Source organism: Vidua chalybeata, chromosome 12 (assembly GCF_026979565.1).
Source record: "Vidua chalybeata isolate OUT-0048 chromosome 12, bVidCha1 merged haplotype, whole genome shotgun sequence".
Lineage (NCBI taxonomy): Eukaryota > Metazoa > Chordata > Aves > Passeriformes > Viduidae > Vidua > Vidua chalybeata.
Window position 1 is genome coordinate 9,409,639 of NC_071541.1, and position 22,503 is coordinate 9,432,141.

General features: G+C 54.8%; 2 protein-coding genes across 5 annotated transcripts in view; both read right to left on the reverse strand.

The window, feature by feature from the left end:
* Nucleotides 1–305: 305 nt before the first annotated feature.
* CPNE9 (copine family member 9) lies at nt 306–7,488 on the reverse strand. 3 transcript variants are annotated; one of them, XM_053953445.1, is made up of 20 exons: nt 7,076–7,488; nt 5,560–5,600; nt 5,434–5,480; nt 5,148–5,251; nt 4,929–4,968; nt 4,231–4,307; nt 3,950–4,013; nt 3,733–3,836; nt 3,548–3,652; nt 3,134–3,175; nt 2,966–3,041; nt 2,842–2,895; nt 2,667–2,728; nt 2,340–2,386; nt 2,078–2,259; nt 1,754–1,881; nt 1,494–1,596; nt 1,359–1,416; nt 1,141–1,214; nt 306–1,026 (listed from the first exon to the last, which is right to left on the reverse strand). In XM_053953445.1, the coding sequence occupies exons 1-20, from the start codon at nt 7,150–7,152 to the stop codon at nt 874–876; spliced, it is 1,638 nt and encodes a 545-aa protein (XP_053809420.1). In that variant the 5' UTR covers nt 7,153–7,488; the 3' UTR covers nt 306–873. The 3 variants fall into 3 exon arrangements, with proteins under 3 accessions (XP_053809420.1, XP_053809419.1, XP_053809421.1); XM_053953444.1 differs by having other exon boundaries at nt 3,494–3,652; XM_053953446.1 differs by lacking the exons at nt 4,929–4,968; nt 5,148–5,251; nt 5,434–5,480; nt 5,560–5,600; nt 7,076–7,488 and adding an exon at nt 4,677–4,812 and having other exon boundaries at nt 3,494–3,652.
* Nucleotides 7,489–7,576: 88 nt separating this feature from the next.
* MTMR14 (myotubularin related protein 14) overlaps nt 7,577–22,503 on the reverse strand; it is a 31,606-nt gene continuing 16,679 nt past the window's right edge. Inside the window, exons 15-20 of one of the 2 annotated variants that reach the window (XM_053953442.1) lie at nt 21,869–21,939; nt 21,194–21,243; nt 20,848–20,986; nt 17,957–18,133; nt 11,112–11,267; nt 7,577–7,936 (exon numbers count right to left, since the gene is read on the reverse strand). In XM_053953442.1, the coding sequence (XP_053809417.1) occupies nt 7,759–7,936; nt 11,112–11,267; nt 17,957–18,133; nt 20,848–20,986; nt 21,194–21,243; nt 21,869–21,939 (771 nt within the window). In that variant the 3' untranslated portion in view covers nt 7,577–7,758. The remainder of the gene's footprint in view (nt 7,937–11,111; nt 11,268–17,956; nt 18,134–20,847; nt 20,987–21,193; nt 21,244–21,868; nt 21,940–22,503) is intronic. The other variant, XM_053953441.1, reaches the window with a different exon arrangement.

Genomic DNA, 22,503 nt, shown 5'->3' on the forward strand with positions numbered 1-22,503 from the left:
CGTGGGAACGGCGGGGCCGGGCCGGGTCGCGCCGCGATGACGGTGGCGAATCTGCCGCCTCGAATCACAGGCCCCGCTGCCACCGCCCGGCCCCGCCCCAACCCGGCCCCCCTCGCCCCCCTCACGCCTTCGGTCCCTCCGGTCCCCTCGGTCCCCCAGGTCACCCCAATTTTCAAGATCCTCCCGGTTCCCCCGGCCCGGCTACACGTCCCGCGGTATCTTCGGGCCCCTGGCCACCCCCGCCCCACCGGTCTTCCCCGTCTCCCTTGCTCTCCCCGCTCCCCCTGCCCCAGCACGGCAGCAGACCCGGTTGAGCAGTTTATTTACAGTCGGTAACGCAGTAGAGACCCGCCTGCCCTCCGCCCCGGCACCCTCCGGTGGCGGGAGCCCCGGCCGTGCGGCAGGGCATGAGGCAGGCCGATCAGCCCGGGTTAGCAGAGCCGGAGGAGAGGGCACAGGCAGGAGCGGGGTGCAGGCAGGAATGGGGTGCAGGCAAGAGCAGGGCGAGGCCGCTGCCCCAAGGAGCAGCGGGGCTGAGACCCCCGGCAGGCACTCAGCCTTCCCCTGGGGCAGACGCCAGGCTGCTCTCCCGGGACACACACACGCACACACCGTGTTACCCCCGGTGCTGGCCCTGCCCGCACTGCCACGGTCGAGGGACAGTCCCGCCTTGCTGCTGGACATCGGGCAGGAGGAAGGGGCAGCCCTGTGATCTCACTGCCAGAAGTGGGTCTCAGCCCTGTTTTGACCAACCATAGCAGCTGATTATCTCCCTAAAGGGGCCACATCTCTCCATGGTTAAGCCCTGGCTACCGGCAGAAAAAAGGTAACATATCCTCGCCCCACCAGTCAGTCCCATGGCTCATGGAAGAGCTACTCGGGATCTGCCCGGTGAGGCTTGATGTCACGGGTCTTCATGTAAGAGAGCAGCTGCTCAGGGATCTCAGCCAGCACGTCCTTGGCCAGGCGGGCCATGCTCAGCACCTGGTTGCCCGAGTCATCCACGTAATCCCGAAATGGCACAAACTGAGGACAAGAAGTTTGCAGTCAGGTTGGAAACAACTCTATTGCTGTGGGGTTCAGCAAGGGGGACTGAGCATCTCTCACCCATGGCAGGTCTGGATTCAATGCCAGCGTTACCTGTACAATGTCCCTCTCAGCATACCGTCCCCGGGAAGACAACCGTACCTCATCACCGTCCAGCTCCTCCATGGCTGGGGGTGACAGCTGGTGTCACCAAGCCTCGGTGGGATGAACACCAGGGATGGGAACACCAGCCCTTTGGATGCCTTTGGCGTCCCAGAGGAAGGGACAGTGTTTCCATCCCTCTTCCCTGGTGTCCCCAAGTCCCAACTCACCCTCAAACTCAGCTGGACCTACTCCCACGATGATGATGGACATGGGCAGGGAGGAAGCCTGTGGGGCAGAGGCAGGGTGTCAGCCAGGACATGTGTCCATGTGAGGTGAACTCAGAGCAACAAGGGTGCACTCACGGTGACAATGGCTTCCTTGGTCTGCAGCATGTCAGAGATGACACCATCAGTGATGATGAGGAGGACGTGGTATTGTGAGCCATCGGTCACCTGGGCGGCTATCCTGTGGAGAAAAGGGATGGGGTCCCTCAAGCACCCCACTGGTGTGGGGCAGTCGACCCTGCTGTGGGACAGATGGCATTTGGGGATGGCAAAGGAGAGAGTGCCCCAGGACAGATGTCATTTGGGGATGGCAAAGGGGAGAGTGCCCCAGTGCTCACCCAGCCACCTGGTTGATGACAGGAGCAAAGTTGGTAGGACCATAGAGCTGGACGGTGCGCAGGCTTTGGAGGTAGGACTCCAGCACGCCTTCAATGCCAGCACAGCTGGGGTTCTCCACATTGTTGTTCTGGGGGACAGAGATGGGGCACTTGGAGGAGGACCACAGCTCCTGGTGTCCCCCAGGCTGTGGGATGCTGGGGCAGAATGCTGCCAGGGTGCTTCCTCTCCCCGCCAAGGTGCTGTGGGCACCCACAAGACCAGCTCTGCCCCACAGCCAGGGGGTCTGGGTTCACACTCGGCCCTGTCCCACAGGGAGGGCGCACCAGAGGAAACTGGTGGGAGATCTTGCCGTCAGGTGGGACTTTGGCACCAAAGCCGTAGGCAGGGAAGAGCTTGTCACTGTCGTAGTCCTGGATGATTTCCCCCACTGCCTTCAGTGCCAGGGCATAGGCGCTCAGCTGGTAGGGGCTCGCATAGTGCAGCGAGGTGGGCTGTGATGGCAACCCTGCAGCACAGTGCCCATCGCACCCGCCCCATGGCCAGCCCCATGGTGATGGGGAACCCCCAGACAGCAGGTACACTCACCATTGGAGGCCGTGAAGTCAATGGCAACAGTGAAATTCAGCTGCGTCCTTAAGGGGGAGAGCGAGGGAGGCTGCCGGCCCCACGGCACAGGGATACCATCTTCCAGCCCCACGGTGCCGGTGTTTCCCTGCCCAGACCCATTGCCTCGGCCCCCCTTCCCCAGCCAGCACCCCGCAGCCCCACGCCACTGTTCTGCACCTGCTTCCCAGCCCCACTGGCCCCTTGTCACCCCCAGGCTGAACCTTCACTGTCACCACTGTCCTTGCCCCGAGACTCTCAGCCATGGGGGATCTTGAGGAGCCGGGGGGCTCCCGGCCCCCCACTCACCCGCCCCGTATGTAGTCAACGAAGGTGAACTCAGACTCAACGGAGAAGGAGAGCAGTGTCACCTGTGGGCACAGGGGATCAGATCTGGAGCCCCCCGAACCTGGCACACACAGCAGGTGGAGTCACAACAGCTCCTGGAAGGCAGGAGGCCCAGGAACTCCCCAGCCCCACTCACAGTGCCAGAATTCACATATTTCTTCTTCTTGCATTTCTTCCTGGGATTCAGCACCTGCAGGCACAGGGGTGAGTCAGTCCCAGCATGGAGTGCACCCTGCCCTCACCCTGACCCACCACCCTACCTCATACACTGTGAACTGACTCTGTGCTCGAGAGAGCTCCCGGTAGCTGGTGGCAAATTCCCCAATGAAGTCGTGGCTGCAGGAGGAACACAGGGTCAGTACGGCCAGACACCTGGGTGAGAGGTGCCCTGGGAAGCTTCGGCAGCACCCTGGTATCCCTTCCCTCACCTCCCATCCCGGTCCCAGTCGTACACATCTATCTTCACCGTCCTGAAAGCAAAGGCACATAGTGGGTGAGCCACCTGCCAGGCTGGCATGGCCCCTCCAGCCCCTCATTCAGGGACACCCAGGCCCACAGCCCAACCCGCAGTGAGCATCCTGCCCACCAACTTCCAGCAGAGCCACCCTGCCTGCCCAGCCTGAGGCTCTGCCAGGAGGGAGCAAGAAATTTGGGTCATGGTGGGGGCCCTGGAAAGGAGGGGGATGCCTTTATGTAATTTGGGTTGCAAAAGAGAAAAAAACCCAATCGGGACCCAATTCTGAGCTGCCTGCTGCTGCAGGGCCAAGCCCAAAAAGAACTGCTCATACCCTGCTCTGGCCCCGTGGCTGCCCATGTCCCTGTCCCCATCCCCATTCCTGTACCGGTCGTAGTCGCCATTGCAGAGGGCGCGCACGGGGATGGTGAAGGGCTGCCACACTGGGTTGAGTGTGTTCTTCACCACCTCTGTCTTATGGCAAATGGTAAAGCTGGGGGGACAAGGCAGGGTTGGGCCACACCATCTGGTGACATTGGCACCCTGTCTGCCCCACTGGGTCCCTGTGCTCACGTGCCATCCTCATTGCTACGATAGAAGACGAGGAAAGGATCGGATTTTCCAAAGAAGTCCTTCTTATCCAGCTTGTTGGCACACAGCTGCATTGTGACGATGTCCTGGGGACAGGGACTATCACTGCCAGCCACCTCCTTACCCCTGGCACCAGCAGCTTCTGTACTGAGAGACCATGCAGTCCTCTCCACACTGCAGCCAGTACATGGGTACTCACCCGGCAGTTGCTCAGCTCCTCAGCCAGTAGCAGGATAGTCCCACACCGCTTCCCTGGGACACCCCTGGAAACAGAGGCACACAGTCAGCTTGGGGACAAGGAGGACAGTTCAGGGACAAGAGGAGAGGTCAGGGTTGGGACTTCTGTCCCACAGCTGGTGGGGCTTGGCAGTGTGACCAGAATCGCCAGCACAGGACATGCAGGGAGGGGTCCAGTGGAGCAGGTGGTGGGGACACAGTGTGGGACACTCCCACCTCACCTCACCACAGGGCGTGACTCACGTTAGGGGTCTCTCCAGGCGTCCCCGCTGGGACCCAATCACCTCTCCCAGTGCCACAAATGCCTGCCCCAGGAAGTCCTGTGCTCCAAACAAAGCACTGTGAGACCATGGAGGGCAGTTGCCCCAGTCCCCCACCACCCACACCCACCAAACCATTCTCTCTCAGTGCACCCATGGGACCTGCCACCAACTTAACTCTGGGCCACCCCAAGTTTCCTGAACCTACACTGTGACCCAAGAGCCACCTTGCAGCCCAGGACCCATTGTGCATCCCCAGGACTACCCTCAGTGCCTGCTCCATGTGCCTTACACTCATTCTGTGCCCCCAGGGCCAGCCCACATCCCTAGACCCATCCTGTGTGCCCCCCCCCCAACTGCCCTCCATGCCCTGACCTGTCCTGGACCCCTTGGGCCACCCTACACCCATCCTACCCCACAAAAACCAACCCTATGGAGTGTCCTGGCCCCATCCTGCCCCATCAGGTACTCCCAGGTTCAGGGTTTCCAGGGCAGAGCAGTGGCTGGTGTGTGGCAGGCACTTACCTTCTGCGAGTCACCATGGGGCATGGAGAGATGGAGAGCAGGTTAGAGCCCTCTGAGGGGCACTTGTCCCCCCCACAACAGCACCCACACAAGGCACAGCCTCGGGGTGTCCTGCCATGCTGTCACTATGTGTCCCCCAGCACAGGCTGTGCTCACCTGCTTTAAAGCAGAGCAGCTCTTGGAGTCCACGTTGTAGCTGGTGTGGGAGAGCAGAGCCCTGAGCTGGTGCCTGCAGGGATGCTCCAGCACACAGCCCTGCTTCCCCACCTATCCTATTCAACACTGTATTCTTACTTATTATCCTTATTTATTACTGACTCGGTGCTTTGTTCCACCCTCAGTGGGGCCAAGCCCTTCCCTGGCCATCCTACTCACACATCGAAGCGGAGGTTTTGCTTCTCCTCAAAGTAGTAGTCAAGGACGAACTTGCGGACAAAGTCGGGGTTCAGGGTGTTGTCGATCACCTCGGTGCGTCCGAACTGCAGGGAGAGGGGTGAGGGTGGCCCCCCCCAGGACCCGTCCCCATCGCAGCTGCCTCGGCGCTAATCCCGGTGGGGGATTAGCGCTGCTGGCGGGGCCGGATCATTAGCGTGGACACGGGTGGCCATATGGGCCCATTTAACCCAGCCGGGGATTAGCCAGGAGAGGGGACCACGCTCACCTCCTTCCACTCGCTGCTCCCCGAGACCTGCACAAAGAGGACCACCACTGCGGAAAGAGGAGCAGAGCCAGGCTGCCATGCCGTGTCTGTGCCATGCCATGTCCCTTGCCCCGCTCTGCCACCCACCTGGGTCGGACTTGGAAAAGGTGTCCATGTCCAGCAGGTTCCTGAGGGAAGAGCCAGGTGTGAGCCACCCTGAGCGCCACTCACCTGGCCCAGCAACGGGTCCCCATGTCCATCCCTCTGATCATAGGTCAGCAGGCCAGAAGGCCGTGCTGACACCCATGGATAAGAGCATCGGTGCTCCCAAGGAGACACGCTCGCTCCCTCTGCAAGGTTCGGTGGGGCAGCAGAACAAGCGGCGAGCAGCGTCTCCAGCGCTGATGATGATTGAACATGACAGGGAACCCATTTACAGGATGAAACCTTCCCCGGTGCCGCCGGCGCCGGCTGAGTGCCCGCCGCGCCCCGGCAGCAGGAGCTCGGCTAATGGCAGGGTGCAGAAGTGAGAAGAAAGGAGACACTTGGAGCAGGGGCTGAGCAGCCAGTGGGCATCCCCCGACACACCTACCGGCAGAGCGATTGATCGTCGTCCTGTGCGCGGTGTGACACCGGGAAGTGCCGGGGGATGCTACCGGCTCTGCTGGGATACTTCCCGCACCCCCGGGGTGGCAGCACAGGGTGGGCTGGGACACGGCCGGGGGCTGCGGGGCTAAGCCAGCTTCCCTGGCCTCAGCACGCAGGGGAGAGACCCCACCCTGGTCTGGGCTGGGTCCTGGAGCTGCGAAGCCAAAGGCTTCCCTGGGTTGTCTCCAGGTGTGACCCCCGGTCCCTGCCTGGAGCTGCCCGGTCCCGTGGACCCACAGTCCCTCTGCCTGCTGTGAGGGAAGCTGGCAGCGGGGGCCAGGGCTCAGCCGCGGGGAGGGCACAACAGCCCCCGGCCCGCCCCAGAGTTTGCATAGCTCGTGGATGTGCTGGAGGTACCCACCCTGGTCGGGGCGCTCCGTGCCACAGGACCCACGGCACGGGGACGCTAGCCCTCAGTAGGATGCTGGTACCTGTCCCTGCCAGTGGGACCCCTGGCCGCAAGCAGCGGTGCCTCCGACGGGCTATATTTAGCCGCCGGCAGACCGGCTCAACCGCCGCCGCTTGATCGGCAGATCCTGGCCAGAAGCTGGGGCACAGAGCAGCCCCTCTCCCGCAGCCCCCATCCTGTTGCCACGTTCCCGGTCCCACTGCCTTGCACCGAGCTCGCAGTCAGCGCCGGCACCCCGCGTCCCGCCGGCATCACCCACCTCCCACAAACATCGCCCTGCGAGGGGCCGTTCCCCGCCCCAGCCGCGGGTGAGGGCATCGGGTCACTTCACACAGCCGTGCCCGGTGACAGCATCCCATGGGACCCCAGGAAGGGGACGGGACGGGTAGCAGCAGGACAGAGGGACGCTGGGCATACGCCCTGGCACCCAGAGCTACCCGGGGAGAGAGGAGAACGCGCAGCTCACGACGCTTCGAGCCAGGGGCTGAGCGGCGGGCAGCGGGACGCGGCGAGCAGCCCCGCAGCGCATCCCGGTGCGTTTCGCACCCACCCGTGTCCACGGACTAACCGCCGCCCTCCCGCTCCCTCGCCCGGCTCCCGGCTCACCGGCAGGACACGGTGAGCTCCACCTTGGTGCCCGGTACGCTGCCGGCCGCCGGCTCCAGCGCTCCCGGAGCCGCCATCCCCGCCCGGGCGCCGCCGATGCTCCGCGCCGCCTCCTCCCGCGCCGCCGAGGAGGCGCGCCCGGGGGCGGGTACGGCACGGGCACGGCGCGGCACGGCTCGGCACAGGCACTGCTCAGCACATCTCGAGCACGACGGCCCTTCCCTGCCGGCAGCGATGGCACCAACCCGGGCACCAGGGTGTTCGGCTCCTGGGGCTCGGCTCCACCGGAACGTCCCGCCCGCGATTCCCAGTCGGAGGCACAGGGGGCTCAGCCCCTATCCCGCCCCGCGCCGGGGGCTTCCTCCCGGGTGCGGCTCGGTGTTATTTCGGTGCCGACGCTCGCGAAGAGTGGGCCGGGCTATTTATAGTGAGCGGCGCGCCCGGCAGCGCGGCTCCCCCACGCCGCCCCCGCCCGCAGCCCACAGAGGAGGCAGGAGAGGGCACAGCTCGGGTCATTTACTGCAGAGACTCGCCGAAGCCCCCTCACCCCCCAGCCCCAGGCAGGGGGGGCTGGCGGCGGGCGCTGGGTGCAGCAGGTGCCCGCACCACGAAGAGGGTCCCAGGACTCTGCTGGGGGATGTGCCAGCCCCAGTTTTCCAGGCAGTGGTCTGGGAATGCCGTGTTCAGAGGGTGCTGCTGCCTCTCAGTCCCACGCCCCGCACAAACTGCTCGAGCAGGCCACCGATGGCCCCTGAGGGGCTGGGGGGCACGGCCTTTAGGCCGATGGTCCGGCTGTAGCTTGCCAGAAAGGCGGAACGCACTTCCTCCAGACGAGACTCACGGTCACTCGCTGACACGAGGCTAGGAGAGAGAAGTGGAGGTCAGTATCTGCAACCATCCCTCTCCACATCCCAGCTCTCACTCCTGAGACAGGGCTGTGGTGCTCAGCGGGCTGCAGTGGCTAAGGCAGTGCAAGCCTGAAAAGGCTCTGTCCACACAGCTGGTGGCAGCTGGTGCCACTGCCTCCTCATCCAACCCATGGAGCCAGCTGCAGCCTCAGTCTCATGCTCCCCACAGGGTTTCCTCCTTTACACACCCCACTGTCCTCTGTTTCTCCACTACCATAGTGCTCATAAGGCTGCAATTCATAAACAAAGTGGTACTTTGGCAAAGTGGCTGCTGACATCAGGCCCTACGCCAGCTCCCTCTGCTCCTCACACAGATGAAGCCTGTCCACATGTGCTGTGCTTGGACAGTTGCTTCCAACCTATTTGCGACCATCCCTCACTTCCACCAGCCCCAGCCTCGGCCTCACGTGCCTGTGCCAGCACAGACAGCTCTGTGGAAGGGGGGGGATGAGAAGGAGCAGACAAGGTGACAAAAGCCCCAAGGAACACTCCAGCCATAGGAAGAGGAGAGCTGAGCAGCGCTTTACTTCTGCTCCCCGGCACGGCTGCTCTCGGCAAACAGGAGCAGAGTAGGGCATGACTTCCCATGGGACCTGCTCTCCTCTCCTGCTGATCCACACACCTGGTTAGGGGCAGGGGGAAAACAGCAGAAGGAAGGCAAGACTAGCCGAGGGAGCAAGGGAAAGCAAGGGGCCCAGAGGCAGCTGTTCCAAGCTCTCCAGCCTCAAACGATCCTTGCTGTGGTGCCTCTGCGACGTGCCAGTGGTTCCCAGAGAGATTAAGACATTCCTCAAAGGTCACTCCAAGGGCACAGTGCAAACCTTCTCCATAAAAAATTCTCTTTAATCTTCCAGCGCCTGGGCTGGCTATAAATTGGCACAGCTCATTTGAATGGAAGTGTTAACCACCCACAGCCAACAGCTTCGGTCCGGAAACAGCAGCAAGAGGATATGGTGGGAGGCCTATAAACAGCAAGCGATGCCAAGGCAGCCAACCAGGCCGCTGTTTACTGTGTCTGATAATAAAGAGAAGCCAGAGGGCAAAAAAAGGCAACAACATATCTAAACACATTAGTGATGCTTTTTGGCAACCTAATTAGGACGTGGAACTCACAAACCTGCTAGCATTTAAAATAAACTCCGTGAAGGCAGGACTTACTTGCACCCGAGTACAACGATCTCAGATGTCACGCGCAGAGGTAAGCGAGGGCGTGCAGCAGTTAGGTCCCGTGTCTTGTGGCTCTCACACCTCTTTATAAGGTAGACTTTGTATTTGGGTTTTTCGGTTTGTTTCGTGGAGTGAGACACTCTAAGGCACAGGGTCAAGCAGCCAGCCACTGCTCCACACCAAGCCCTGCAGACTGGCTGCAGCATTTCACCCTGAACTGTTCACCGCGGAGGCAGGTCGTGCTTCCTTGCCAAATCCACGGCACTCTGCCCCGCTACACTTCCTACAGCCTGCCCGCTTGCCTGCAGCTTGGGGTGCGGGATGAGAGGAGGCTGTCAAAGCCCCAGCTCGAAGTAAGCCCTGACAAGCCCCACACAAGCACAAGAAGTAGGCTGTGAAAAGCATACCTTCATCGAGCTGCTGCCAGTGAAGATGCAAAGTGGGAACTTAAATGGAATTAAAAAAAAAATCATACTGTGTCGGGCTGCAAAAACTGGGATAAAACCACAATGGAGTCCTGAGCAAACAGGGCTGATGCAGAACAGAGAGAGGGTAGAGGCTCTGGATTAGGATTAACACAACACCGCTGGAACTCTTCGTCCTTTCAATGCAGTGCCTGGTCCCAGCACCTTCAGTTGAGCAGTCCCCAGCCTTCAAGCAACCCACAGCTTTAGTGAATAGCTGAACAGGGCAGAGCACCCACAGGAGAAACACCACCACTGTTCTCCACCTTTTGAATCCACTGCCCGAAGCAGTCACTCTCCACACTGCATAAGCCTAAGGCCTATCAGCCTTGATTCATGTTTCTCTACTGAATTCCCTATTCTGACATTAGATCCAACTCCAAGGGCAGCAACAACTTGCTGGTGATCATCAGTGACCAAGCACAGCCAGGCTCAGGACACAGTAAAGCAGTCACTACTCAGATTCCCATCCTTCAGTCCCTTCTCTCTTGCCCATCTCCAAACTACTGCAGGAGCAGCTCAGTGTGTCCTCAGGAAAGGAGAACAAATCCTGGCCAGACCACGTCCAACATCTCTTTCAGTGTTTTGATCTGTCAATTCATGGATCTTGTAGCTTCACAGTAACTTGAAGGCAGCTGCTCTGCTCTGTTCAGCAGCACAGCATGCAGCCACACAGAGCCAGGGCAGGCAGCCTGTCTCACAGGAGACATGGGTTTTCATGTTCCTTGCCCTCTGCCTCCAAAGCACATACTCAGATCTCAGTAAGGGACTGAGCATCTGGCAGCACAGCTCTAGCATTGCTTGCTAGCAGCAGCCCCTGATCTGCCATTTCAGTTTCTTGATGAAGAGTTTGCAGCCTGAAGGCACAAACCAAGGCTCTCCTCTAACAGCAATTAAAGCGCATCTCCAGTTTTTCAAGCTTCTAGAAGTGGATTTCTATATGGGAACGAACATTTGCCTCCCAGCCATTTCACATGGCAGGATGTGGCAGGACGCAGGGTCTCTGTGGCTCTGCACTGGCCAGGCACAGCACCTGCAAATCATGCTGCATAAGCCCAGACAAAATTTGGGTTACAGAAGGAAAGTCCTTCTCTTACTCCAGCAAGGATCTGATCCCAGTGGGGAGATGTAGGTGAGCAAAATCGAAAACCAAGAAATCTGGGTTAGCAGTCCTGTCCTGACAAACATGAATCCTCAACTGCACACAATTATGCCCAAATTCAGCGTCTTCGAGGAAGAGAGAAAAACCTCTTCGTCCTACAGAAAGCAAAGAGCTCCCTTGTCATTAGGCAGAGAAAGCGCCGTTTTCTTTCCATGTTCAGCATAAGCAAAGAGTGCTCAGGGACTGAGTTTGTGGATAGAAAACATCAAGGCAGAGAAGATGGAACAGTTTGTTATGGGCTCCCAGGCTTCTCCGAAAGTGCCAGGGTGATAAAGTTGCAGTGCTCGCAGGCAGCCAAGAGACCCAAGGAGAGATCCTGCATTTAAGACACTTACAGGCAAGTGTTAGAGAACTCATCCGGGAAGCTGCAAGGGAGAGAGGCGTCTGCGTTCAGGATTGCCTGCTCCCGAATACTGCCACACCCTGTCACCATCTGCCAGCTGCCAAAGTCTGTGGAAACGGAAGATCCGGGCAGAGAATGGTCCGCCGATCTGGGGCAGAGAGAGAGGGAGACGGCGCGATCAGTCAGATCATTCAGCCACATGCCTTTCACTGCTGCTGCTGCCAGGGACCTGCCGGGCGGGCGGCCAGCAGCGCCTGTGCCAGCACTGTTGACACGCCGGGACCAGGGTGCAACATGCAGCTCGAGCTGGGCCCCAGACCAAGCCTTTCCTTTGAAAGTGAAGGGAGAGCCAAGCTGGCTGGGGTCAACAAAGCAGCAGGAGAACACCAGGAGCTGGACAGGAGAGAGCCAGCATGAAGCAGATGGCCATGCAGAACTGAGAAACCCATTAGTAAGATGGAACAGCATCCTGAGTCCTTCACAGATGTGAAAGCTGTGCTGTAGAAGGGACATTCGCCTGTTGCTTGTTGTAGCTGTTAGCACATCCCAGGGCAGCAGGGCAAATCAAGGTTGTGACTTGGTTAGTGCTGGGAAAGACTTACAGATCATTGTCCCAGCAGCAGTTAGAAAGCGGATCACTCCTAAGCCATTACCACCAGATCTGAACAGAGCCAAGGCTCAAGGTGTACCCAGGACACCTACCCCCAGCACCTGAACATCACTTCCCTATTAAACAAAGAGCTGTGCCAGAAAGCAGGTGACAAAACATTTTCAGGACAGGCTAAATAGCCAAGGAAGGATAATTGATGTATGCAATCTCCCACCAGGAAAGAAAGAAGCATGAAACATGGCAAATGGATCTGAGAAGTCCCTCCAAAATCTCAGAGAAGAGGGCACAATCACTTGAGACAAACTCAGAGCTCTTGGCTTCCAAGGGAGCAAGCAATTATTAAGCCTTGCTGCACAGCAGAGTGTACATAGCTGGAAGCACAGCCTGTGGCAGAACTGCTCAATTACACACTACCAAGATCTTCTGGATAATTTATCTGAGTTCTGCTGGGCAGAGAGCAGTGCTCCAGCTCTGCTGGGCCAGGTACTTGCACGCTGTCTTCACAGCTAAGAATAGCAGTGGCGCACTGCAGCTGCTCCCCAAGGGACCACGAGAACAGCCACAAAGACAGGCTCTCCCACAGCAAGAAGGACCTGAGCTAGACTGGAAGGCAAGAGTGGGAAGAGATGCACAGCAGGAAACCTATTTGCAATCTCGACCTAATTCCAGGCCTGCCATTTAATTAGTCTGATCAATACAGCCAAGTTTGAGCAGTGTTAAATGTGGTCCTGAGCTGGCTGTACAAGCACAGAAAGGGAGTCAGACAATTCCCAGCATATCAGCTTCCCATCATGGCTGCAAGTTTGGGGGTAATACCCCTGTCTGGCAGCTCAGGCTCTGAAAGGACATGACAGCAGAAATCAGGGAGAGCAGAGCTTTACCCTTCTCACACAGATCTTGTTCTTTGGCTGCTCAAGGAACTGAGGAGTGAGGGTCAGAGTATTGGGAGACCCCTGTATTGCAAAATGGTGCTTTTTGCTGGGGTATCCAATGCCCGAGTAAGAATGAGGGCACTTCACCGAAAGCAAAAGCAAAGCATATACTGTTAGAAAGACCTTCAGGACATCAGACAGGGATAAATTTCCCTGGAAAGCAAGGAATTCGCAAGGGAAGGGGAGCTGCTGTTCAATGACATCTACTTCTCTCCATGCCTTTGGAAGCTAAAGTGGAGGAAGTCAGTGTGAAAGAGAGCAGGCAGAGTGTTTGGGCCCACAGCACTGTGCCATGATGGAATCACAGTGGGAACAATGCAGGATGCCAGGGAGAAGCATGAAGGAATAGTGCTTCAGTACAGAGGGAAGAGGAAGATGTCACCTCCCTTAGAGCACAGCACAGCCAGAGAGGAAAAACAGGAGTGTCACACATGGTGACACAAAATTGAGCTAAAGGAGTAAAGAGATCTGTAGGCAATAGGCTTGGGCTGAAAGTAGGCAGAGACAGGATTCTGCCAGAAAAAGTAATGAGCTGCTGAACAGAGGACAGGTTTGTGGCCAGATAGAAACAAATATTTTGGAGAGGGCAAGCATGAATGGCAGAGGAGGGCCTGGACTATAGCAGGATCCCCAGAGAGAAGAGAGTTCTGCAGCTCTTGCAAAGGGACAGTAGTATCTGGAGCCTACTCAGGAGACTCTGCCCACATGGCAAGCCATGATCCAGGGCACCAGGGACAGCAAAACTATCTCTCTGCCCAATATCATCAACCACACCAGTCAGATAAGTCTGTGCTAAAGAAGGTGAACAGAAAATTGTTTTTTGCTTTGGGTATGCAGCCCCAGCTTCCAAATGCTGGTCACCTCCATGGTTGTCAACTAAGATTAAACTGATCTTACACCACCTCTTAGAGGTGGCTCAAACAATCTTTTGAATTCTGCCATGGACAGGCTGATAAAAGCACAATGTTATCTCCTGCAAAACTGACTTGGTGACTCTCTAGTCCTCCAGCCCTTCCTGGGGTCCCCAGCCCTGTCAGGTAGCTGTGCAAACTTAGTAAGGTTTCATCTAATGCAACAACACTGGGGTCTAAGAGTTCAAGACAGTCAATTCTGTGTCTTGCCTCCAGGCAGTAAAACAAACACTTGTCGATTCATTGAATAAACTGATAGACTCTGCAATGAGTCTAAGTACTTTCTTTCCCAGCCCAGAGATCCGAGCCTGGCCAGCAGAGCTAAGATATTGTGGCAGACCTTCCCCTCTATCCCCAAAGCCTTCTCAAGGGAGGCTCCTGGGGAAATGTCACAGTCAATAAGCATCTTGAACAGCCTCAAGAGACAACAGGGGCTAAACCTGGGAAGACACAGCATGGGAAATTTTGTGTTCTCACTGCAATGGCAGCAGAGCTTCTTAAAAGTTGAGCTTGGCTTAAGACTAGATGTCTGGGGTGACTGCACCCCAATGCAATCCAGTCAGTGCTAGAGGTGAAAGTTTTCCTGTAATTTCTACCTTGAATATTTCTTGTAAAGTCTTACTAGAGAGCCCCAAAAGAGCTTCAGTGAGGCCCTTGGAACAAGCTGGAACTGCCAGGACATCAGAACCAGTTCCCAAGTCTTTAAGAACAGCATGCCTGCAATACATGACAGCCATGCCAGAGGCTGGCTAGGAGTGAGGGCAGCACAGAGTGTTGGGAAGCAGCCGGACAACAGCAAAGCTGACATGGTTAGAGGAGATGAGATACAGCCAATCTTCAAGTCGCTGTCTCTGCCACAGACATCTAATGGCAGACAGAAAAAGAATCAAAAGTGAGCTTCACACACCCACCTCTTCAGGTCCACGAGTGGGAAGAAACTCCCTCAAAAGTGCAAGATTAACTAAATTAGATTAGCAAAACAGAGATGAGCTGCAAGCTGTTCCTTCACACAAGAAGGGACCTCTCGCAGGCCATAAACTGGCAGCTCCTAACCTGGAATGGTTCCTTTTAATTAGGTCAGTGCTTTCCATGCAACATGCTGCACAAGCCAGTATTTCAGAGCACATGGACACTCGCCTGCCAGAGAAGAGTCAATACTGGAGGCAGAGCAACAGTCAGGGATCCTTCCCTTTCTTAATACGTAGCTGAGATGAGTGCGAAGTGCCAACAGCTAGGCTCCATCCTGCCCCATGCTGCTCCCGCTCACCTGACGTATTTCCACACACCTAGGACTATCTGGGAAGCACCTCATTTGCCAGCATATGCTCTTGCCTCAAACTGAAGCATTAAGAAGGTTCTGTATGTACAGGCAGACTGTGGCAACCTGGTGTAAAGGGCAACCCTTCCCACCTTTGCGTGGGAAATATTGGCAAGGAGTATGGCACCCTGCCAAGAACTGTGAGCCCTGGCTGAATCCCAGACAGTTATCTACAGGCTGGGATAGTGCCCGAGCAGCCTGTTCTCTGTGAGCACCATTTCTGATTGCAGCACATAGTCATGTGCCAGCCAGCAAGCCCATTTTGTGCAAATGGTCATGCAGTAATTCTAGAAAACATTCCTGTAAATAATTCCTCTCCTGCTGTGGTCACTACCCCAAGCTGTCACACTGCATATACACCTTCTGAGCGAGGTGGCTGTAAGGAGCAAGACACACAGGGCACACACACTTTTCTCACTACCAACAAAACACCCAAAGCCAAGGGGCAGCAGCTTCTCCGTCCCACTCTGCTCTCACTGTGCTCCCTCCAGACCCACAGCTCAGCCATCTGCAGCCCTTAAGTAAGGGAGTTCTCTGTGACTGCTGGTCAAAGCAGATCCTTTGCAATTTAACTCCTCCAGATCTCGACTCTCTAGATTATAGTACTTTGGGTTTTGTTTAATTGACTTAGCAAAAGCACATTCAAGCAAAGATTATCCAGCTGCTAATCCACATTAGTGCTATGTAGACACGCTAAATCCCTGACACAGATACAGAATTTTTCTGCAGTGTCATGGGACACTTAAGACTGCTGGTGTCAAATGCAAATACAGAAAAAGGTTTGCAAACTGCAACCCTGGCGCATACAGGGGGTTCAATTTGAGGGACACTGACTGCCATACTCAGAGCTCTCTGTAGAACAAGCAGCACCTTATCCTACTCTGCAAATAGTCTATGCAATATCTTCCTGTGTGTTTGTCTTCTGCAGATGTGATATTACCATCGTGTTGAAATAAGCCAGAAAGACTGATAGGAATTGCCTTTGTACTGCTTTGCCTAACAATGAATCATCCCGGAATTTACAAGTACCCAGGACCCCTGGGTCAGAGCAAGATACACAATGGCCAGATAATGGGACAGCAGCAGCCTGTTGACATTGCCTGGCCAGGAGAGGGGCTTGGCTCCTAATGTCTGACTGGGCATTTGTGACCCCTTCTTTTTAGGACAGTCCAGTTACCCCCTCCCAGGCCCTGCTCACGTCTCCTGCTGACTTGCCTTTTTGTTCCCTCCAGAGCTCCCCTGCCTGCCAGCACCTGGACTGGGCTGTTGACCTGAACTACCTGAAGGATACCTGCTGGCATTTTACAAGCAACCATTTTAACCACTGCAGCAGAAGTTAAGGGAAGTGTTTTGTTGCTATGGCCACACAGAGGATTAGGAAGTCAAGTACAGTGGTTTCTTCATCTCAAGAGCCTTGGGTGTTGACCTGCCAGCAGCACTGCAGGAATAAAGGTATTTTTGGCATCCTGATCAGTCTCTGTGTTCCTGCTTTTCCATATTCGTATCACAATTTTTCAGGAGACAAAGAGACAGAATTTACTTCCATCACAGTCCTCCACCCAAAATGGGACTTACTGTTTCTTTAAGGGTAGAAAATGGTGGCTGAAGGTACTGTGTTATCTACCAGACCAATTCAGACTACCACAGCTGAAGCTGAAGGGAGATCAAAGGCCAAGTGGAATGACAGAACCTCTTTCAGAAGAAAACATATCATGCTTAGAACCCAGAAACTGCAACCCATGACAGTGTCTGATAAGGCAACCCTAACCCCCACTATGGTGCTCTTCTGCTTCCTCCTGTTTCTCCTCTTTGCTCTTGCAGAGCAGTCTGGCTGAGGCATTACAAACTGCTTCTTCCTGAGCACTGCTGCAAGCTTGCTACCAGCAAGCACTGAACAGCATGTCAGACCTTGGGAACGGCATGGGACCACGCACAGGAACTGTGGCACTACCATTGTGAACAAAGCAGCTCCCAAGACAAGCTGTTTTCTTTCCAGTATTTTCTTCTCTTCTTGGGAGATTCTTTCCATCTTACAGAAAATGCAGAGGTGGTCCCCAGCAACAATTCCAACCCCTCCTATTGATATCTTTCCCTGGGGAGAGCAGCTACCCTCATTTATGAAAACTGTCAGACATTGGGGTTTTTCTCTGGAATCGTGAGACACTTGTTAAGAAAGTCTTATAAATTTTCAATGCTTTACTTGTTTGTCATTTTATTTTCCATACGATGAGAGAGTACTCAGATTTGGCTGGTGGCTGATTCAAAACCACTACAGAGACTCATCAGAAAATTTGCAGAGGCTACACAAGCATATGACGCTGTTAACAGCAACCTCTTATCTCAGAGTCTCTTTATTCCATGCTGGCCTAAACACATGGTGCTTGCCCCACAGGCTCTGTTGTTTCTTCCCTAGGCCAGCTCACAGCTCGACGCTGCCCTATGGCAGTGTCAGACTCCAGAAGGGTGCCTTTGTTATGGTGTGAGATTAGGCTCAGGTCCAGGGTCCCCATTCCCCAGCAGGAACACTCAGCCTTCAGGGCAGAATCCTTTGTGCTGGCAAAGTGCTTGAAGCTTGCTCCCAGCAGATTACTATCTCTGCTTGCCACCAGCACCCAGTTTTTTCCAACCTGCATCATCAGGAGGGTCAGCAGGTGAAAAGGGGGACAGGATAGATGCAGAGTGAGGTCTGCTTGGTTTGAAAAGCTTCCTTCCCCAAACAGCACAGCCATTTCAAATCCTGTTGGATGCGTTAGACAGAGAAAGTGCTGTGAGCTGCAAGCATGCAGGACGCAGAGATGTGAGAGCTCAGATGAGGCATGCGCTGAGGACAGGCATAAGACAGCTGGCTGTTATCAGCCCAGCTCCTCGCTCCTCTAGGGGCTCAGGCAGGAGTGTCTGTGTTTAACAGCCAGCACTCCAGACAAGAGAGGAACAGGCCGCTCGAGGTTTGTCCATAGACACAAACACAGATGCTTCAATGTTTCCAGAGCCACACAACTGCAGCCCTGCACTCCCTTTACTAGACACTCATTTTGCTGAGAAATGCCCTGCTCCGTTCCATCTCACCTGGATCTGGGCACTTCTAGTGGGCTGCTTCCAATCCTCAGGAAGTTATCAGAATGGGTTGATGAGGAAGAGCTGGAGGACTTGACTTCAACCATCCCAGTGGAAGGCAGCCTGTCTTCAGACTGCTGTGCTCTGCTCCAGAGCACGGCTTGCGGTGACGATGCACAGCTCTTCCTCCTGAGGGATGAAGGACGTGGGTGAGAAAGCTGACTTTTCTATGCACTCCAACAAGGAAGCCTTTCCACCACAGGCTGGAGTTTAGCCCAGCAGCTACAAGCTCTTGTTTCCACTGAACCCACCCTCCTCCCTCCCAAGGAACCATGAGTCACGGTAAAAGCTCAGGAAGGGGGTACACCGAGCTCAACCCATCTTAGCCCATTCTTTTATAGATCACCATCCACGTGACCTGGAAATCAGAGACGGGAGAATGCATCAGCCCACACACACACAGCGATTGCTTTGTTTAGTCTAGCAGCAAAAACGCCTTGAGCAAGGGGCCTCCCAGCGGGGAAAGACCATTTCAGTCTGCTCGAACTCCACAGTGTGTATCAGCCCAGGTGGGCGTTCGTGCGCACCGAGGGCAACAGGGACACATCAGCAGTGTTATTTTCCCTTTAGGCAATTCCCTTTGGGTACCACTGACCACACTTCTGACCACGTGCTTACAGCTCACAGTCACTCCAGATGTAGGCACACTTCAGTTCTCTCTCTGTCTATGCTGACAGCCCAAACTGCTCTGGCTTCTTTCCTAGCCAGCACATTCAGACTCAGTCATGATTCACTGTCCATTGCTGCATCAGGCCTTAGCTCACAGTACTGTCCAACTACACGCCAAACAAGTACACATCTGGGACTAATTCTTATCACTGCTGCTCCACATTCAGAAGATTTTCCTTCTTATGTCAGTTGTTTGGTTTTGTTTTTTCCCTGAAGAGTCCCAAGAATTTCTCCAAGACCACACTGAATTGGACAAAGATTCCCTATGTACAAAAGTAAAAAAGAAAAATTCTAAAGCAAACAATTCTAGGAGAAAAGATGTTACTCTTCCTAAAACATGGAAGGGCATCTCAGCTTTGAGATCTCAAGCACTGTCAGCAAGTGTAGCTAAAGACAGGCTCATTGTACAGTGGAAAGTGTGATATCCTCCCTTCATTTCTTGAAGGGTGTCCACCCTCAAACATCACACCACAGCCTCTCTTAAGCTTTATTCATCTCATGTTATCATAGCTGCCAACATCTCCAAGTACAGCCTGCGGAAACAGGTCTGAACAGCTAAAAATCAAATGCCTCTCCCTGCACAGAGACTGTGAGGCCACCTGTTTTCAGGGCAACACAACAAAGTACATCCCCTAATGCTATGCAGAGCACATCTCATCCAGCTTGTAGCAAGCCCTATGTATTGTCCAGATTACAGAGCCACAACAGCCTGCAGTACAGCACCCGTGACCAGTCTTCTCACTGAGCACTCATGGCAAGGCTCACAACCTTCCCCTTTCCCAAGCTCATGCCCCCAGCATGGACCAAACCATCCCTGCTGAGCAGCTGCTGGCCCCAACACAGCCTGAGGTCTTCCACAGAAATAAAAGCAACCCAGAGTTAGGAAGCACATTGCAAAATCGAGCCCTGATCCACACAAGTGCAGCTATCTCCTCCAGCATGCTCTGGTCACTTCACATCTTGTAAAAGGCACACATAGGTTCTGTGCAGCAGAATTGAGCCTGTGTGTCTTGAGCACTCAGAGCAACACAAATGCTTCCAGTTCACTACTCTGCAGCCCTGCAAGTGGAAAGTTGCTCTCTACTCAGTGCAGTCACTGATGTGGATAGGCAGGCTCTGTGTGTTAAGAGGACTCCGTGTTGCAAACTTGGCAAAGAGTTTGGGACTCTCCATCTCCATTTTGTGATTCTGCAGGGATATTATCCTTTCCCTTCTCAGCACTTTAGACTGAATATACAATGTGCTTCAGAAAGGCTGCTGCCACGAGCACGGCTGCAAGCTCAGTCCCAGAGGACTTCAAATGCCTCCAGCACAACCCAGATTTAATTTAAAATAATTGCAATATAAAATAGCATCTTCACAAGTGCTGAGGGAGAGGAGAGAAAAATTAAACTGAGAGGGGCAACCCTACAGCAAGGCTCTGAAATCCCCAAACAGCACCAGAAACTCCACAAGCTAGTCCAAAACCTGTCCCTGAGCAGCAGAGTTGCCAGACACCTTCCCTGCTTCCAGACAGCCACCTGCATCCCCAGGCAAGTCCTATGTGACCCTCTATCAAGAGGTAGTACTGAAAATTCTGTATTCTCCCCTGGAAATGTCTCTAATCAGTGCTGCAGGCAGGAACCTGCTTTCAGCTCACATGCCTCATGCTGGTAGGGGGGCTAAAATTTACAGGGAATTCTTGGCCACCCAGCCCAGCTTCCACTAACTGCAGACACTCCCCATGTATAATGTCTTTCCTAAACTCTGATTAAGCTTCATTTTAGGGCAGCTAAACCATCTCTACTTTTCCCTGGGGAGGCTGCTGTGAAATGTAATTTTTCTGGTAGTTTGGAACAATCTTTTAAAAGTAATGAAATCCTTTGTGGATGAAGTTTAACAGTGAAACTGGTAAAAATGAAACAAATATGCTTTACTCTCATCTATGTACAAACTTTGTAGCATCCCTGCAGAGCTCTGACAGCCTTTTAACATGGGATGGCCTCTAACTTTTGGTGCAGAAGCTCTGAAGTACAAATTGCAGTGAAGCTTCTGACAGCTGAATTCCTCCCCTCACTGTAAGGAATCCATGCTACAGAGAGCAAACCTGGAGGGCAACACACTGCAGAAATATTTTTTCCATCAGGCCCAGAGCCTGCCCCTTTGTTCAGCCCACCAAGTGGTTATCTCCTCACCATGCTGCTTGAGCCTGTGCTCCTGCTGGCATCAGCTCCACTGCTTCATAGGTAAAGCTCCCAGCTGCTCCAGGGGAACTTTCCATCCCCAGGGAGAAGTCACTGCTCAGGCTTGTGGTGCTGCCTCGGTCTTTCTGCTCTAGAGAGAAGAAAACAGAGCTACCTGAAGACCAGCTTGGTTTCACTCACTTTCTCTCCCTTTAAGCAATACACTTCCCCGTGCCCTGTGTTCTTGCAAGGCCCCACAGGCAGCACACCCATTTGGGGTAATCCTGAAGCTGGGAACCCAAGCCCACAAGCAATGAACCATTAGCAGCACCCAGGGGCACTGATGCTTGACACTCACTGAGCATGCAGATCTCTTCCAGGGTGAAGCTAGGTGGCAAACTCTTCCTTCTGGGGAAGGAAAGACAAAGTTACCTGAGGCACACTTCAGGGCAGGCTGGCCATAGCCAGGTCACTGTCACACGCAGCGGATCAGAGTAGGGGGGAATTAGCTATGCAGGGGCAGAGGGGAGAGGATGGGGCAGTGTGCGCTGTCTGACTCCTAACAGTCCCAACCCAAACTCCCTATGCTTTTGAGAAGCTGGCAACAGGCAACACTGCACATGATGTGCTTATTCAGAGCATCCAGGGTGGGCTTTGCTTCTTTCTGTCCCTCCTGAAATAAGAAGGTTTTAGGCTGGGCAGTCCATTACAAACCAGCCACCCCTCTGTGCCCACCAGTGCCTGATGGAGCTTGCTGTGCAGCCTGCTTGAGCCAGAGCACACATCTCTGGGCTCATCTGTGCTAAAGCAGCCACGGACAGTCATTAAGCAGAGAGCACATTTCAGCATGGACAGTTTTTCAGAGCACAACGTGGCATCTCACAAGCCTCGGCCCCGTTTTGCAGCCTTCAGAGTGCAGAATAAATTAAAGAAAACTGGGCCAGGACACCAGGGCTTCCATCTCCCCAAAGAAGCAGCACTAACAAGCTCCCTGGCTCTGTAGCCCATGCAGCAGCAGGCACAGGCTCCTTACCTCTGTGACTTCAGAGCAGAGAACTCCTCAGAGGTGATGTGCTTCAGAAAATTGAAGCAGAAAAAGAAAATCTGAGCAAAGGGAAAGAGAAGAGCGGTTCAGGAATGAACCCGAGGCTCCATGCAGCCTCTTATCTTGGTGAGGAGGTGCTGTCAGGAAGGAGATAGCAAAAAATCTGCAGCTATCAGCCTCCAGTGTGCCATGGGCTGCCACCATCCCATCCTGGGCCTTCCATGTAAACTGCCCCTCTGCTCCCTGCCACGGGAAGGCCCAGAAAGGAAGAGGAACAAGAAGTCTCCTTATCAATGCCTTGCACACATGCTGCAAGCCCACAGCAGGTACTTATGCCATCGGTGCAGAATGGAACAGAGATGGCAGCAGCTGCTCATACACCCAGGTAAGCAGCAAACCCAGGAGGACTTGCACGGTTAGAGCCACATGCTCCACCTCAGCAGCAGACCAGTACCACATCTGGAAGCATGAGGTACCTACTGCATTTGTGGCCCCAAGCTCGTGCCCTGCCACACCCCAGCTCTTCATCATTCACCCCACTGTGTCTCTGCCACCTCACCCACCCGTGCAGAGCTGTGCCCTTCTCCTGGGAGAAGTGGGGAGCAGGGAGTGCCAGAGGCAGC